Here is a 16,405-nt window from a genome sequence, read left to right as displayed (position 1 = left end):
AAGATATCGTTTATCTTCCCTTTTCTGCCCCTGCAAGTTGGAAGGATGAGGGCTTAAGAATGTTCTGGTGAGGACCACATCTTGAAGGTGGGAGGGCAGCTTTGGAGGAGAGAGTTGCGCATATTTTGGGGGGTCTCTGTGTTTATACACATAGTCAGGTTTCTGCGGGTTAGCTTTTGCTCTGTGCTGAGCGCGAGTGTTTTTTACACATGAGCCCAGGTCTCTACGGGGAGAAGGCTGAGCGGGCTACCTCCGAGACAGTAACTGCAGGACAGTCTGCCCTAGAGCTAGCACTTTCAGCTGGGGAAAGGCTAATTTCTTTTTGGTCCTCGATTAAAGAGGACTAGGCACTAGGAATGGGAACTGAGTCCCAAGGGCGTGGGGGGTGTGATGGAGGTGAGTTAGGAGGGCATTAACTCGGCCGCTGTCGGAGCCGCTCTCAGCTTTCCGAGGTTCTATGTGGCTGTGCCCCGTGTATCGGGTTGTGTCGGCGGGCGTCCCGGAGTGCCGGTGCGATTCGGTCTGCCCCGGCCTCCCCGACACCCTTCCCTCTCTTTGTCTGCTCTGTAGGTGTGCGTGCAAACCTGCGTCGCACAGCCCTTGTCGCGTGCGAACGCGGGGGCGCACCCTGGCTCCCCCGCGCTTTCCGCCGGTAGACAGGACTAGCCGGAGCCCGGTGCTGTTTGGTCTGGAGCCGAGCGGGGCTTGCATTGATCCATTGATTGTGCGCGGTCTGCGCCTGACCTCCCTGCTCCCGGGGAAGCCGTCTCCATGGAGACCGGGCCCGCTCCCCCAGCGCCGGATTGTAAATTCCTGCAGGCAGCGGCCCGGCAGCCTGGGGAGGGGGCCGCCGCGCCCGGGCGCGCAGGGGGAGCGGCCGCCGCGCCGAGGCCCCATTTGAAAGAAAAAAGGGCACGGAAAAGGAGGTGGAGGAGGAGGCGGGTGGGGGGAGGAGGAAGAAAACGAAAAGGAGCGAGGAGAGGAGGAGAAAGAGGAGGAGGAGGAGGAGAGAGGCGAAGAAAAAGAGACGGAGCCCGAGAGACGGAGAAAGAGCGAGAGAGGAAGAAAGAGAGGCAGAAAGGGCGTGTTTCTGGCGCTGCGTTTCTCCTCCCCTTTCCCAGGTCCCTCGCCCGGGCTCAGCGCGCTCTCCGCGGCAGCTCTCTCCCGGCGGAGCTGGGAATTGGGTGGGATTGTACGGAGCAGCCCCGCCGCCGCCGCTAGCGGAGCCGGCCTTGGAGAGAGCGGGGGCTCCCCTCCGTCAGCGGCGCCGGGCGCCCTCAGCCCCGTCGCGCCCTCCTCCGCCTCGCTCTCCCGGGCGTCGCGCCGGGAGAAGCCGGCAGCATTGGGAGCCTCCCGCCGAGGGCGCCGCTGTCCGCGCCCCGCGCCCACAGACCCCGGCCCGGCTCCGGCCGGGCGCCGTCGCCCCTCTCCCCTTCGGCTCGCGGGGGCCCGGCCCGCTTCCGCCCTCCCTAGGCTCCGAGACCGGCCCCGGCCGCCCGTAGCTCCAGCCATGGGCTCGGGGCGCGTGCCCGGGCTCTGCCTGCTTGTCCTGCTGGTCCACGCCCGCGCCGCCCAGCACAGCAAAGCCGTGCAAGGTAAGGAAGGAGGGGCGCGCGGCCGCCGGGGCTTCAGGGTCCGAGGGCGGGGGCGCGATTTCCGAGGGGCAGGGCAGGTGCTGGGAAGCGTGCTCCTGTCAGGACCGGGCACCGTACACCCACCCTCCTCGGCGGGGGACCTGACCTCTGGGCACTACGCCCCGGGCGAAAGGCTACAGGAGACAGGGGCAGCACGGATGAGTGAGAAGTTTGGGGAGCCCCGGGCAGAAGTGACCACGCGCCTCCGAATGCTGCCCGACTTCACTGCCACCCCAGCATCTTCCAAAGACTTCCTGCCCTCCAAAAGTATGAGAGAATCTTCTCTTCTCCCAAACATTGCCAGAAACTTAAGTTTTGGCCTGGAGAGACTGAAAGAATGAAAACTTTTTTAGCCATGCCATACATTTCTTCCCCTTGCCCCCAATTCTCCTCAAAGTTAGAAATTTCATAGTTGTCTTATCAGAAAAAAAAATATTAAGGAAAAATAGGATCTTTTATGGAAAACTTAAAAAAAAAAAAAAAATCAACTTGTCTCCCTCTGGATGGAAGAGGGCTGAAGAAGTGAAGAAAATTTCTGTGATTCTGGTTCCCAGCAAGAATGTCACATTTCTGCCTCTTTGGGGGAAATCTTTTTCGTCTTGCATGGCTTTCATTTCTTATCATAATATTTATTTATTAGGGCCTCGGGTTTCCAATTCCATTTAAATCCAGGTCAGAATTGCATTAAAATAACAAAGTAAAATTCCAGGCTGGGAAGCTCTGACAGATCACTCTAGGAATTAGGGAGAGAGAGAGAGGGAGGCCCTCCCGCCCCCATCTCTGACCCCAGGCTCCTTGCCTGGTCAGTCCCAAGGCTGTGCTGGGAGAAACCAGGCTGGTGGGCTCCAGTTCTCTTGGGGACAGCCTCCCCTCCCCCTTGACCTCCTGCTATACCCTTCCCCCCTCGAGTCCTCACCCAGGAAGAGATTTATATGGACAAAAAGAAAATTCCTCCTAGCAGAGCTTCACCCAGGAGGATATGATTCTGCCTATTGTCCTAGGGGCTCCTTGAAGCCGGGCTGGGGTGTGGAGGTGGCTGGGCCAGAAGGGAAAGTTGAACTTGGGAGTTGGGGAAGCCTGAGTCTCTGGCAGTCAGGTTGCTGCATCCTGAGGCCTGAGCACTTGGCTGTTAGGCTGCTCTGTGTCCTGGATGGACTCCTGCTCCGTTAAAAGGAAGGTGCTGTATCAGTGCACCCTCTTCCCCCCGGCACTGCCTCTTCAACTACCCTCTTCCTCCTCCAACCTGTTCTTTAACAGAAACAAAACACGAGAGACCCTCTGCTGTCAAATACTAGACCCCATCCCTACCCCTTCCAAGCCCAAACTACCTCTCTTCCCTAGTCCTGGTTCCAGACAGCCCACCACCACTGCCACCCCCAGCCTGGGAGCAGCCCTTCTTCCACTGTGGATTTGCTTGTGTTTTCATAAACAAAGCTGGCTTTTGTAGTGCATGCTGACTTACTCATAACATGGAATTAGCTAGGGAGTTTAGTCTGAAGGAAGGAACAGATTTCATGCAGTAATCTAGAGACAAGATAAGGGCCTCTTTCAAGTTGGAGCCAGTGTCTGTAGTGGCCTCGTGAGACTGGAACCAAAACAGGGAGCAGGCAGTATCCTCAAGGGGGTTCCTGGGGCAGATGGAGAGTCTGAGAAGGGACAGGTGCCCTCAAGCCAAGGCTTTCAAGCCTGGGAGATCAACTATCCTTCAGGGACAGAGGGACTCAGAATCTTTCCGAGGTACTTTAGGGCTCTTTCATTTTATCCTGCTGCTGCTGCTGCTGTGAGAAACGCAGCCAGAGTGGAGACCCCTGCCCTCAAGGGACTTACAGACTTCTAGTGTTGCCCAGTGCTGAGCTCACGTTCAGCCATGCTTGCTCTGTCTGCACTGCAGTTAGCTTGGCATCTTCCTTCCTTCTGACCCCAGAGTCTAGCTGGGCATAGATTCCAAGCCAGTCACCTTTAACCCTACTATTCAGGACATTTGTCAACCTGGTCTGCTAGAGTTGCCTAATGACAGGTTTGCTGGCTTAGTGGGACATCTTTGGTCCCAGATCTGCACACCAGTGTTGCAGGAAGGACAGTTACTGAGCGGGCAGGGCAGCCTTACTCATAGGCAGAGCTGTGGCCATCCCTGGCTCTCAAACCTACCTCCAGGATCTCACCAGTGCCAGAAGGTGTGCCTTGAATGCCACATGCTTTCAAACGAAGCTCTAGTGGGTCTTTAAAATACAAATAACCTTGGCGGGTATCTTGTCAAGAGTTACTATAGCACTGGGGATATCTGGGCCTCTGTCCCTATTCTTGAGAGATTCACCAGGGGGAGAGCCAAAGTGGTGTGGACTGGAAAGGAGGGGAGAGACACAGAAGGGAGCCCTGAGTGTACAGGTGAACGTGTGTGCGTGCATGTGTGCGTGCGTGCGTGTGAGGTTTACCACGATTACCCACAGGTGACATAGTTGGGTGTATGTGTCTGTTGTGACTTTGTTGTTAAGCATGTATACAGATGTTTTAGTGTCTTTGAGAGCTGGTATGGATGAGTGGGTGGGTAAGCTTCTGTGACTAGGAATGAGTGAGCATGAGGGTACATGGTTTTGAGTGTTTTTCAAGTGCCTGTCTGTGTATTTTAAAGTAGACAGACTGGATAACCAGGATAATTGTTAACTTAAAAGCATTAATTTGCTTTGCCTTTTTTTTTTTTTTTAAGGGGGGTGGTGTGCAGCAGTAGTTAAAAAAGACCTAATCCTTGCATGGGGCTCAGGTTACAGCTGAATGAAAAGGTCTCCTGGGGAAGACTTGTCCCCAGGGCGGCAGGGCGCGCCAGCCTGGACATTTAGTTTACCTGGTTGTTTTCTCTCCTCATTAGGGACAGAATTTTGATAAAGTCATATATTTAGAGTTTCCAAGTAACACCGTCCCTGGGACTGGGAGCGTTCATCTGGCAGCAAACAGTGTCTCTCTGTCTCGGTGCGTCTCTCCAAGTCTCTGTCTGGGTGTAAGTGTGTCTCTCTCTTTCTTCCCCCCACCCCTCTCTTCCTCTTTAATGTGGCTGTTTCCTCTCCTCCCTGCTTCCCTGGGCTCCTGTGGCTGGCTCTCACAGTGAGGGGACTGTTCCTCCTAGCCCCTCCCTCCAAAATACAAAATGAAAACTATAACCGTGTCAGCGGGTGAGGGTGGCCCCGTGGGCCGCTGGCTGTTGCCCGCGCCCCATCCAGGCCACACGGGAGAGAAAAAGGGAGAGTCAGCCCCGACCCTTGGAGCCTGATCGTCCCTTTAAGCCTGACCCCCACCCCTCATTTTTCCAGAGGGTGGAGAAGGGGGGTGGACTGCTTAGAAATTCCTCAGGAATCCCTTTGACCTCTCTTCTCTCAGTGACATGTCCCCTAGGGGGATGGGGAAAGCCCACAGCCAAGGGAGAACTTTTCCCCTTCCTACCTCTCATCTCCCAAGTCTCTGCTGGGTGGAGGGAGAGAGAGGGGACAAGAAGACACAGAAGCCAGAATCACTACAGGCGGATAAAGAAAGTTATCAGCAACCCCTCAGTGAGATTGTTTCCTGAAACCTTCAGGAATCTGAGAGCATGAGAACCGGTTTGAGATGTGAATGGCTGGGACCTGTTGTAAAAGGAGCCAGCCCTGGGTGTGAGTTTGAGAATGCGTGGTGTGCACTCACTAGGGCATGTGAGTGTGCGTGTGCATGACTCAGGGTGTGTGTGTGTGTGTGCGCGCGCGCATGCAGTGCTCCGGTGAGAGGAAAAAGGAAGCAGGCAGTGTGCATTTTGTTTTCATTGGAGAAGTGAAGAAGTGGAATGGCTTGGTCCTGTGCCTTGAACTGGGTGTGGGGGAAGGGAGCAGATGGCTTCAGACCCTCCTGTGAAGATGGAGGTGAAGAGCTGCTGCCTGAACTCACCCCAGGCCCTGCCCCCGGCGCCGGTCCCCTCGTGTCCGGGTGTGGGCCTCCGTTGACGGCCCATACCCCTAGCACATGACCGCTAATAAGAAAGAGTCCCTGTCAGGGCTGGAAACTGCGGAGCTGCTCTGAGGCTGGCAGTGCCCGCAAGAGGCCCAGACCTGGGGACAGCTTCTTCGGGCTTGGCTATTAGACAGGAGTCTGGAAACAGAGGGACTGCCGATCCTTGTCAGGGGAAGTGATACAGCTGCCAACCCAGAGCTGTTTGAGGGGTGGGGGAACTGGGTGCTTGTGCCGGGAGGGAACGTGGACCCTCCCCTTGCCCCCTTTGCCCCCTCTGTCACCAGAATGCCCATTCTATTCATTTCATGCCCATGTACTGCCAACCCCACAAGGCATGGGGTGGGGACTATGGCAGGTACCAGTAAGTTTAGGTAAATGCAGAGCCCAGGAGTTGGGCCCTTTGAGGAGATAACTGAAATTCTCCTCCTCACATATAAAGTGGATGAGAGTATCAGTAGGGTCCTTTTCATCTCTGAGATTATGCATCTCTTCAAAATGCTTCCTGCTGGGTGTGGGGGGAGAAATCCTTCCTGCTGATGGTAGAAGACACTGTAGCAAGCCTCTGTCCTGCAGCCGGGCCTCCCCAGGCTCCTTTCCTGAATCTCATACCGTTTTCTCCCTGATTCCCGCTTCACGGTTCCCTGCCAAGTCTAAGTCCTCCACCCCAGTTTCCTGGGGCCCCATGTGCCTGGTAGTTCTTACTGTGTCCTTAAGTGGGGTATTTCCCCTTGGAAACAGTCCCTGCAGCACAAGTGTGCGCTTCTATGTGTGTAAATGTGTGTGTCTCCCATAGCGTTGGGAAGTAGAGCTGAAATGTTTCTCTTCTGGGAACTGAAGACCAGCTGGGCAAGGCCCCACGGCCCCAGTCCTTGGCCCCACCCTGTATTCTCAGTTCCAAGATTAGCCCTCTCTGTGCTTCTCCAGCCTAGATGTCTCCCCTCTTCAGGCCACGGCACTGCTCTGTAGCTGCCATTGGGTTTGCGCTTTGGCTCTACAGGTGGACGGACGCCCCTGAACTAGGGTACTGTGGCCCTCACTCTTCCCTGTGCTTTCCCTGTGGCTGGAACCAGGGCCCTGGAGACCTGTGGGGTTGGGGTTTCAGAGCCCCGGGCCAGGGGCTGTCTGCATCTGGGGACAGACCTGTGCAGGAGCCGCTGGGCTGGGGAGGAGATCCAAAACAAGGAAACAGATCTGAGGGGTCCCTGGAAGAAGGTGGGGTGTCAGGATATGTGGGCTTGGGGGGGAGCGGGAAGGAGCGGGGTGCTTAAAGTGCAGACCCTGGGGAGCAGGTTTACAGAGAGGACGCTTTTACAAGTTTCTAATTATATTTATTTGGAGTTTTCCTCTGGCGGTCTGAAGCTGTTAACAGCAGGAACCTGTATCCCTGGTGTTTGTTTTTGTTTCTAACCAGCTGCTTGGCCCAGTCTAGTGACTCTGAGGGCAGGAGACACCTGCCCACGGCCACGTCGCCCACCCCTCCTCACGGCAACGCCGTCTGCACCCACCACGGTGCAGCCAGTGCCCTCCCTGCCCACACTCAGCCCTGCCCTCCTCCCGGCTGCCCCCGTGCCCAAAGCCCGGAAGGACCTGCACACCTACTGCCGACTCCCCCCAGGAGCATCCTAGAAACAGTTCCAGGCCATTCCATGGTTCTGGAGTGGATGCTTGCTTCATGCTGAACCAAGTGCTGAGCTGGAGTGTGCGGTGGGGGAGGCCACAGTGACAGCTAAGGCATGCGTCTCTCCCTCCTGTGTTTATAAAAGGCAGTGTGCAGTGAGAGAACACCAGACTGGGGGCCAGAAAACCTGGGTTTTCTGACACTGGCTGTTTTCTCTTCCCCAAGATATCATCTCTGGGCTTGTTTCTCATCTAGTCAGTGGCAGACAGGACTGTTTAAGGATCACATGAAATGACCTAAGTGAAAGGCCTTTACTGGAATTAAACATCATCTGACATCATCGTTTATCTTGTTATTTTCCACATCAATGTGAAGAGATAAGACTGGTCATCATGAAGCAGGGACTCTGCACGCTGCCTGACTCCCTCTCCAGTTTTCTGTCCTTTCCTTTCCACTCCCACTCCCTCTACTCTACCCATTCTCTAAAGACCTCTGACTCAGGGTGGTGGGTTTAGTCCACACTGAAAGGGAGAAAATTATTGTCCATTTGGGGGCATATTAAAATAAGCAAGGATCTGGATTGGGGATCAGGTAGGACACTATGAGGCTCAGCCCTGCACCTCTCCAGTTGCCAAGCACCAACTGCTTTTCCTGGCTCTTCAGTTGAGCAGGCTAAGCTTGGATAAGAGGGAAGTGTACTTTTTAAAAACAAGAAAGTGCTCTGTCCTCTCTGCCCGTGGGGTCATCTGTGTAGTTTCTGGGCTCTTTCCAGGCCTCCTCACCCCTGCCTGGGCTTTGTCCAGGCCGAGGATGGGCCCAGGCTCCGGCTGGGGTCACATCCCAGTTCCAAATTGGGAATACGTCCTGATAAGCCAGAGCTGGGGAGCCAGGTTCGCCCAGTTCCTCTAGCTGACCTAGAGGTGGAGCAGATGTGCACATGTCGCAGGTCAAGGTATCTCAGGCGACAGCTGGGCTCGCTCTACTTTGAATGTTACTTGGATGTGGGAGGCAACATGGAGGAGAGGGTAAGAGAACTGACAAGGAGTATCAGTGGAACCGTGGCCCTGGTGCCCTGTCATCGGGTGTTAGCACAGAGGCTAGGGAACATCTGTCTAACAAGGGTGCACTGAAGAGATGTTTGGGAAGCCCCAGGTAACATCTGAAAACCCTGAGGCCCTGTGAATTCTGTAGGATTCCCTAGCAATCCTATCTTAAATTTGTCGGTCCCGATCTTTTCTTACCTCAGCACAACCAAATAGATGCCTTTAAGTGGGTATCTTCCCTTCTCTGAGTTTCCTGTCTCCCTACCCTTAACTTAGGACTAAATTCCTTGGGATTGTCTTCTACCCAGAACAGTTATAGGGTTACAGAGGAGAAAAGAAATGAATTTTTTCTCTACAGAAACATAGAAAAGATGCCAAAATATAGACCTCATCCACTCACCCACAACCCGTTCATCTATCCATCCATCTTCACATCTGTTGAGCAAATATTTACTAAGTGCTTTCAATATATTAGTTTGTCTTGCTCACTGCTGAATCCCCAGCACCTAGCACCAGTGCTTGGCATGTTGCGAATGCTGTTTGTTGAATTGTTGCATAAATATGCTCAGCTCTGTTCTAGCTGCAGTACAGGTTTCAGAGATTCAGAAGCCATGGTCTCAGGGAGCTCACAGCTTCCTTTGGAAGATAATACACAGAAACCAAAAGTTAAATAATGGTATCAGTTCAGTTCAGTCGCTCAGTCGTGTCCGACTCTTTGCAACCCCATGAATCCCAGCACGCCAGGCCTCCCTGTCCATCACCAACTCCTGGAGTTCACCCAGACTCACGTCCATCGAGTCAGTGATGCCATCCAGCCATCTCATCCTCCGTCGTCCCCTTCTCCTCCTGCCCCCAATCCCTCCCAGCATCAGAGTCTTTTCCAATGAGTCAACTCTTCGCATGAGGTGGCCAAAGTACTGGAGTTTCAGCTTTAGCATCATTCCTTCCAAAGAAATCCCAGGGCTGATCTCCTTCAGAATGGACTGGTTGGATCTCCTTGCAGTGGTAGCACATAAGACGGAGAAGGCAATGGCAACGCACTCGAGTACTCTTGCCTAGAGAATCCCAAGGACGGGGGAGCCTGGTGGGCTGCCGTCTATGGGGTCGCATAGAGTCGGACATGATTGAAGTGACTTAGCAGCAGCAGCAGCTGCATATAGGACATATCTGTACAAGACAGCAATTGGTCAGAGGATGCAAGGACCTGACAGTAAAATCTCCAGAGTTAAGAGAAAGGATAAATTAGAGAAGGCTACCACAGTCAAAGGTGGCTTCCCAGCAGGGGCACCTGCACTGGGTCCTCAGTGATGGGTGAGGTTCGAAGGCATCTCCGGAGAGGAAAATAGAGAGACGAGGCAGACCCCACACACATCTGGGGCTATCCTGGCTGGGCAGGAAGAATGCCACAGCCATGTGAGCACGTGAGGGCGTCAAGCAAGCTGCTCTGGACCTTCTCACTGGGCCCAGTGAGTTTGTCCACAACTACCCCCAGCCCCTCTGAGTACAGTAAGGTGACCATGGTAGTAACCTAAAGGTGGAGTGGACGCTACCTACAGGCATCTGCTTACCTGCAGCCTGCATTCCTGCTCATTTCAGTGGTGGTTATTCCAGAGCTGGACCTGGGCAAAATTTTTAAGCAGACAAAGTGTTTCCTTGGGGGTCCTCCTGCTTGTCTTTTAGGGTACACTTCTCCATCCTCAGAAGGGAATCTTAGGGCTCCCCGTGTCATATTACTTCACCTTTTCTAGTCTGCTCTAACCCTCATATTCTCTGCCTCATCCCATCCCTCCTTCCTACATTTATCAGAATTTATGGAGTGCTCTAGTACTCTTGCCTGGAAAATCCCATGGATGGAGGAGACTGGGAGGCTGCAGTCCATGGGGTCTCAAAGAGTCGGACACGACTGAGCGACTTCACTTTCACTTTTCACTTTCATGCATTGGAGAAGGGAATGGCAACCCACTCCAGTGTTCTTGCCTGGAGAATCCTGGGGACGGGGGAGCCTGGTGGGCTGCCATCTATGGGATCGCACAGAGTTGGACACGACTGAAGCGACTTAGTAGCAGCAGCAGCATGGACTCCTCTGCTAGGTGCTGAAGCAAATCCAGAAGAGACATCAGATGGTGCTAGGAAAAGCTGCTGCCATTACAGACCTGTGCATTCATGCCGGGAAGAGTGAGACAGGGAGGTCTTGGCTCATCTATGGTGTCTCTGCAGCCACCACTCTCCCCTAATTCAGCTTGTGAGCCAGCCCGGTGCCTGAAGTTGGGGTAAGGGCACAAAAGAATTGCCTTCACAAAGGACTGTGGAGGGCAGCTTTGTGCTTCCCAACTGGCCTCTCACCCGCTTCGCCCTGCTCCCGAACCAGCACAGGCAGAGCAGGCAGTGACGCAGATGCCCCCGAGGATATGTCTCTCCAGATTCCCTGTTCCATCACATGTTCTCCTGGGGCCGCATCTCCCCACACCAGGCCTCCAATGGGGCTTTAAGGGGACTGGGGGAGAGGACAGGGGTTCAGAAAGGATACTGTGGGGAAGGTTGGAGAGAAGGAATAAAAATAACAAGCCTTTACTGAGCACTTACTGTATGCCTGCACTGCAGTACTAAGTACTTGCCAGGTATTAACTCATTTGATGTTCCTGGTGGCCCCATAACCAGATGCTATATCATTATTCCCATCTACAGAGGAAGGAACAGCTAAGTTCAGAGGCTGGCCCAGGACCACACAGACATGCATGCAGCTGGCATCTGAACAGACACAGCCTCACTCCAGAACCCCTTTTCTCAAATACTCTGTCGTGCTGTTGCCCCTGGTCTCTTGCTGGCTTGGGCAAATAGTCTTTCACATTATCTGAGTTGGGAAAGGAAGACAGACATCGGTCCAGCCTCATCCTGGAGATCCCGATGCAGCTGGTCCAAGAGAGTGACCACACTTTTAAAAGGGGAACCCCAGGGTGCAGCCACTGGTCTAAACCAATCCCCACCCGACAGCATCCCCTGGTTTGTCAGGCCAGCCATAAACACCTGCACCCTGAGAGAATGAACTAAGATGAGACTGTGCCCACAGGTGCTGAAGGGATCCCTGCAGGACAGGTTGTGAGTGGGCAAGATGTCGGGGGAGGGAGCCTTGAAAGAATGGGCTGGCAAATGGAAGACACTGGATATGATTTGGGACCCTACTTCAGAACTCTGTTTTAGGATTGTTCTGCTGCAAAAGATTCCATCCAAACAGTTGAAGGGTCCCTTCTTCAGTCAGTAACCCGTCAAGTGAGGAGAGCTGAACATGCCACATGAGATGAGTGAGCTGAGGCAAACCAGGTCTCCTCAGACCTGGGACTTACTGGGAATAGGGCTTACTAGGAAGAGCTTTTGGGAAGACAATTTTTGAGCTAGGTTTGGAAAGTTGGGAACAGTGCATCTACAAGAAAAAATAAAGGACTGCATCACAAATGCAAAAAATGAGAAGTGCAAATGTGTGGAAAGGAATTGAAGGGTTTGGTGTTGGAGAGGGCAAGTATCGTGAGCCGAGAATGGGTGGGGGTAGTTGAGACGGCAGGAAAAGCCCAACTGCCCAAAGGGTCTAAAGGCTCTTCCAGGAGGCCCAGGTTTGCTGCAGTCAGCATCGGGAGCCACTCTAGTACTTGCGAGCACTGGATCAGCAGCAGAGGAGAGAACAAGGAGCTGATATGGACCTGTTGTAAAGCCCCAGATGATTCAGAGACAGGCGGGTACCTCTAAGATGGCCCCAGAGGAGGAGCTTCCCAATGAGTTTCCAAGGTGCCCTGCTGGCTGCTGGGGAAGTGGTGAAGAAGCACACGAGGGGAAGAGGGCTCAAAGCAGGATAACAGGATGGTTATTAGTCACTGGGATTGCCCTGTGCTCTGCACCTGCCTCTGAGACTCACAAGTTACCACAGTAGAGAGAGGACCTGACAAGAACATCTCAAACTTTGGATTCCATTTCAAGGTTGGAATTAGTTGTTAAAAGATATTTTCCCCACCATGGGGGCGCGTGCAAATAAATGTGGGGAAAGAGAATAAGGACTTGGACCTCAGAGTGCCTTGTCTTTCTTCATGCATCTAACTACACTTGAAATTTCCTTTCCCCTTCTAACACATACCCAGCTTCCAAAACTCAAACTTGAGTCCCACTCCAAATAGTTTTTTTGGCCTACTTCAGTTCAGTTCAGTTCAGTCGCTCAGTCATGTCCGACTCTTTGAGACTCCATGAATTGCAGCACACCAGGCCTCCCTGTCCATCAGCAACTCCCAGAGTTCACTCAAACTCACTAGGCCCAGGGTATTTCTCATTCAGAACTCCTAGAGCTGAATAAGGTTCCAGTAGAACCTCCTGTGCTGTTGGAAACGTTCCATACCTGTGCTGTCCACTAGGGTAGCCTTTAGCCGCATATAGCTATTGAACATTTGGCCTGGGGCCAAACTTTACATTAATTTAAATTTAAAATACCCCCATGTACCTAGTGACTACTATCTAAGACAGCATAGTCTTAGAGCACCTATTGTCTGAACCAATGATTTTATACTTATCATCTCAAGCTTCCATGCATTAGGAACATAATATTTACTAAATACTTTATTAGGTACTTTATACAAGTTATCTCATCAACTGTTCACAGCCTCTCATGAGAAGGCTACATTAAAGATGTACATTAAAGATTATGAGAAGGCTACATTAAAGATGAAGAAATAAAGAGAACTGGAAAACCCTATTAAGTGGCAGAGCTGAATTTGAATTTGAGACTGAACTAATTCCAGAGTTTAGGCTCTTTCTATGATAGGGTGTTTCTTAGTACCACTTTGTCTTCATCAGTTGGACAGACTGATTCTCCATGCAGCCTCTTACTGTCTACAGAGGTCCCTCTTGCCCTCTCCCATGAACTAGAATCCTGTGCCGCCCTCCTCTCCATCCATTCACTTTGGGGTAACTTCCTAGGGTGGACCAGCAGGCAGACACCATCACTGCAGAGCCTGAGGGAGGTGAAGAATAAATAAATGTGAATTACAACAATTAAATCACTGGGCATGGTGGGCTGTGCAGAGGGGTCAAAGAGAGTTGGAGGATAGAGTGCAGAGCTGAACAGAAGACTTGAGGCAGGTGTTTGAGAGCACTCTTCCAAATTTCAGTTCTCTTCTTAGCCCTAGGAAGCCTCAGTCCTGCCCCTGAAGTACTTGAAATAAAAGAACAGATAACTGTTTCAAGCTAGGGCTCATGGGTGTCTATACATTGGAGCAATTACTGGTCCATTCATTCATTCAGTAAAAAATATATCAAGTACCTTAAGGATTTAGATTTAGTAGGTCAGCAATCAAGCCTGAGAATCTGCATTTTAACAAAAGCTAAGCAATTCTGTGGCCCACAGATCACACTCGGAAGTTATGATCATTTTCTGAAAATAAAAGAAAAAACAATTTCTTTTTCTTGCAGGTTGCTACACTTTCCTGGGTTATCCCAGTTCACAGCTGGAAGTGGTCTCTTCCTCTTCTGATCTTCTCTGTAGTGGAGATTCTCAAGCCTGGCTGCATATTAGACTCACCTGGGTAGCTTTAGAAGCCTACTGATGACCACGTTTCAGCCCAGACCAGCTGACCGGCATTTCTGGGGGTGGCACTTGGGCATCTCCTAGGTGGTTGACTCTGACATGAGCCACGGTTGAGGACCCCCTTTCCTTATTCTAACACCTTCGTGGCACTCAAACATATCCTGCTTCATGTTACTCATGTGTTTCTCCTCTTGGCTGGGCTGAGTCATCTCTGAACTGCCACAGCCTTTAGTTATAAGCATTTCAGCTGAAACAAACATTTCCCCCTATTTCAGTTCAGCTTTATGGGCATCATAACATTGCCCCAGAAGCTGCAGTCTTTTGCCCAAACGTGATAAATTATTCTCTTTCCTGTGTCGTTTCTGAACATCATCTTTTTCTGCCAGGTCTTGGGTGGCCCCTTCTTCAGCGTAGCTCTGTGAGTGGCACCTTGTGTCAGAGCGAGGTGCACCTGGGGCTAGATGAAAGCACTCAGGGTGGCGGGATGGATGGGCCTGGATGAGTCAGCTGGAGAGCTGCAAAGACCGCACTTATCAGGCTTTGGGTGGCTGGTGCCAGCCCCTGCCAGCTCCTAGTCCCTCCGCTATTGACAGCACAGGGGCCTCGGCAAATCTTCCGGGATGGAGCTTCTTTCCTTTAAAGATTCTTGGCGCCATGGTGGGCAAGTGGGAGCAGGCCTGGTCTCAAACAGAACTGTGAGGCAGAGGAAGATTCCTCAGATGCCCCGTCTCCCTTTCTTCCTCCTTTAATTACCAGCAGTCACTGGACACTGCCACTTGCCCAGAGGCCACTGTCCTCATGCCGTTTTCTTCCCCTCCCTCTAAGCCTGCTCCTCAGAAAGGTAAACTAATTCACCCTGGGTTGAAAGTTTCTAATCAAGTTAAGTGTGCTACCTACCCAGTCCAAGGGTTTTTTGTTTGTTTTTAAATCAAAGAGGAGTGTTTCAAATGATGGAATTTCAGCTGTCATTGTGGATTAAGTATTTTTGAGGGGAGTGGGGGTTCTTTCTGAATTCCTGAAATTACAGGGTCAGCCCACTCTGAAATCAGAGAGGTGTGGGAGGCCACCTGCTTCTGGAGGGATTGCTGTCTGTTGTAGAGGAGAGGGGATTTCGCCCCGAGGAACCACCTTCAAGACACCCCTTGGGAGGCACCAAGAGAGGGTCTCACACGTCCCTTCTGCCTCTGCCAGATGTGGACGAGTGTGTGGAAGGGACCGACAACTGCCACATCGACGCCATCTGCCAGAACACCCCACGGTCGTACAAGTGCATCTGCAAGTCTGGCTACACGGGGGATGGTAAACACTGCAAAGGTGAGGCTGGGAGGGCACCTGGAGAAGGGAGAGCTGCCAGAGGGGGAGACCGTGCCCCCGCTCTCAGCTGGCCACGCTGTGCACGAAGCCTTGCACTCCCTGCTGGCGTGGGGACGGGGCTAGAGGAAAGCAGCTCTTTCGGGTATCGTTTTCTAATTTGCACAAAGACACCATATATACACGCTCAGGCCCGGGTGGGAACAGTTCACAGCCATACAACCTGACTGGGTGAGGGGATCAGGATCACGGGACTAAGGCCTCAGGTTCCCTGCTATTGGAACTTCTGTCTTTAGACCCTTACACCATGCCCAAAAAGAATGAGAACAGACTATTTACCCTAGGGCAAATTCATACTATAAACAAACACATCTCCTCATAATTAAAGCAATGCAAATTAAAGCAGTCTTGAGATGTTATTTTAAATTTATGAACTTCTGTGTTGGTTAAGACTTCAATAGACAAGGTATACTCATTAATTCCTGGTGACATTATAAATTGAAAAGTGATTTTGTCATACCTAGCAGGAATCTTGAAGTCATTTATACCCTCCAACTCAGGAATTTCATATTTAGGAACTTATTTAAAGGAAATTCAAAGAAACAATACATGAGAGAAGATATTTTTGATGCATTTATGAGAGAAAAATAAATGGAAGGAATCTAACAATAGAAAAAAGGGATTAATAAATTATGATGTAGGAACATAATGGAATATTTTGCAACCATGTACAGTGATAATTGGAAAGATCTGATGAAGTGTAAAAATGTTTATGACTGAAGTTTAGATGAAAATAGCTAACTGCAAAATGGTTTGTAGGCAATGAGAGTAACTATGGAAACAGAGATACACACAAGCACACACACATACACAGAGGTTTTATATTTTTTAAAAAACCACCATAAAGCTGAGCCCAGGGATGGACGGTCAGGGGGATGCAGGTGGGTCCAGCTGCCTCAACTATTTGCCCACAGATGTGGATGAGTGCGAACGGGAGGATAATGCAGGTTGTGTGCACGACTGTGTCAACATCCCTGGCAATTACCGATGCACCTGCTATGATGGATTCCACCTGGCACATGACGGACACAACTGTCTGGGTGAGCAAGGGGTGAAGGTATGTGGGCAGGGGATGTCTTGTGGAGAAGGAGATGTTTTCAGCATTTCCCATTCTCAGGCATGGAGAGGAAAAGTAAACGAAAAGCTGCATTCCCACAAAACAGAAAACAAGGTCAGCCTCCCCTTTGAGACAAGATGCTGAGGATGAAAA

General features: G+C 51.7%; 1 protein-coding gene and 1 long non-coding RNA gene across 8 annotated transcripts in view; one reads left to right on the top strand and one right to left on the bottom strand.

Annotated features, from left to right (window-relative positions):
- Positions 1-1,461: 1,461 nt before the first annotated feature.
- The window catches only part of SCUBE3 (signal peptide, CUB domain and EGF like domain containing 3), a 36,261-nt gene continuing 21,317 nt past the window's right edge, over positions 1,462-16,405 (top strand). For 5 of the 7 annotated variants that reach the window (XM_044931014.2, XM_044930984.2, XM_006050362.4 and 2 more), the window contains exons 1-3: positions 1,462-1,595; positions 15,016-15,138; positions 16,110-16,235. In XM_044931014.2, the coding sequence (XP_044786949.1) occupies positions 1,511-1,595; positions 15,016-15,138; positions 16,110-16,235 (334 nt within the window). In that variant the 5' untranslated portion in view covers positions 1,462-1,510. Of the gene's footprint in view, positions 1,596-14,528; positions 14,666-15,015; positions 15,139-16,109; positions 16,253-16,405 lie in introns of those variants that run through there. The other 2 variants (XM_044930993.2, XM_044931034.2) reach the window with 2 other exon arrangements.
- The window catches only part of LOC102416294, a 35,976-nt gene continuing 32,410 nt past the window's right edge, over positions 12,840-16,405 (bottom strand). Inside the window, exon 3 of the long non-coding RNA XR_326811.3 lies at positions 12,840-13,252. This is a non-coding gene — a long non-coding RNA (uncharacterized LOC102416294). The remainder of the gene's footprint in view (positions 13,253-16,405) is intronic.

The sequence above is a fragment of the Bubalus bubalis genome, chromosome 2 (genome assembly GCF_019923935.1).
Source record: "Bubalus bubalis isolate 160015118507 breed Murrah chromosome 2, NDDB_SH_1, whole genome shotgun sequence".
Lineage (NCBI taxonomy): Eukaryota > Metazoa > Chordata > Mammalia > Artiodactyla > Bovidae > Bubalus > Bubalus bubalis.
The sequence above is the reverse complement of the archived record's forward strand: the minus strand, read 5'-3'. Positions and strand labels throughout refer to the sequence as shown.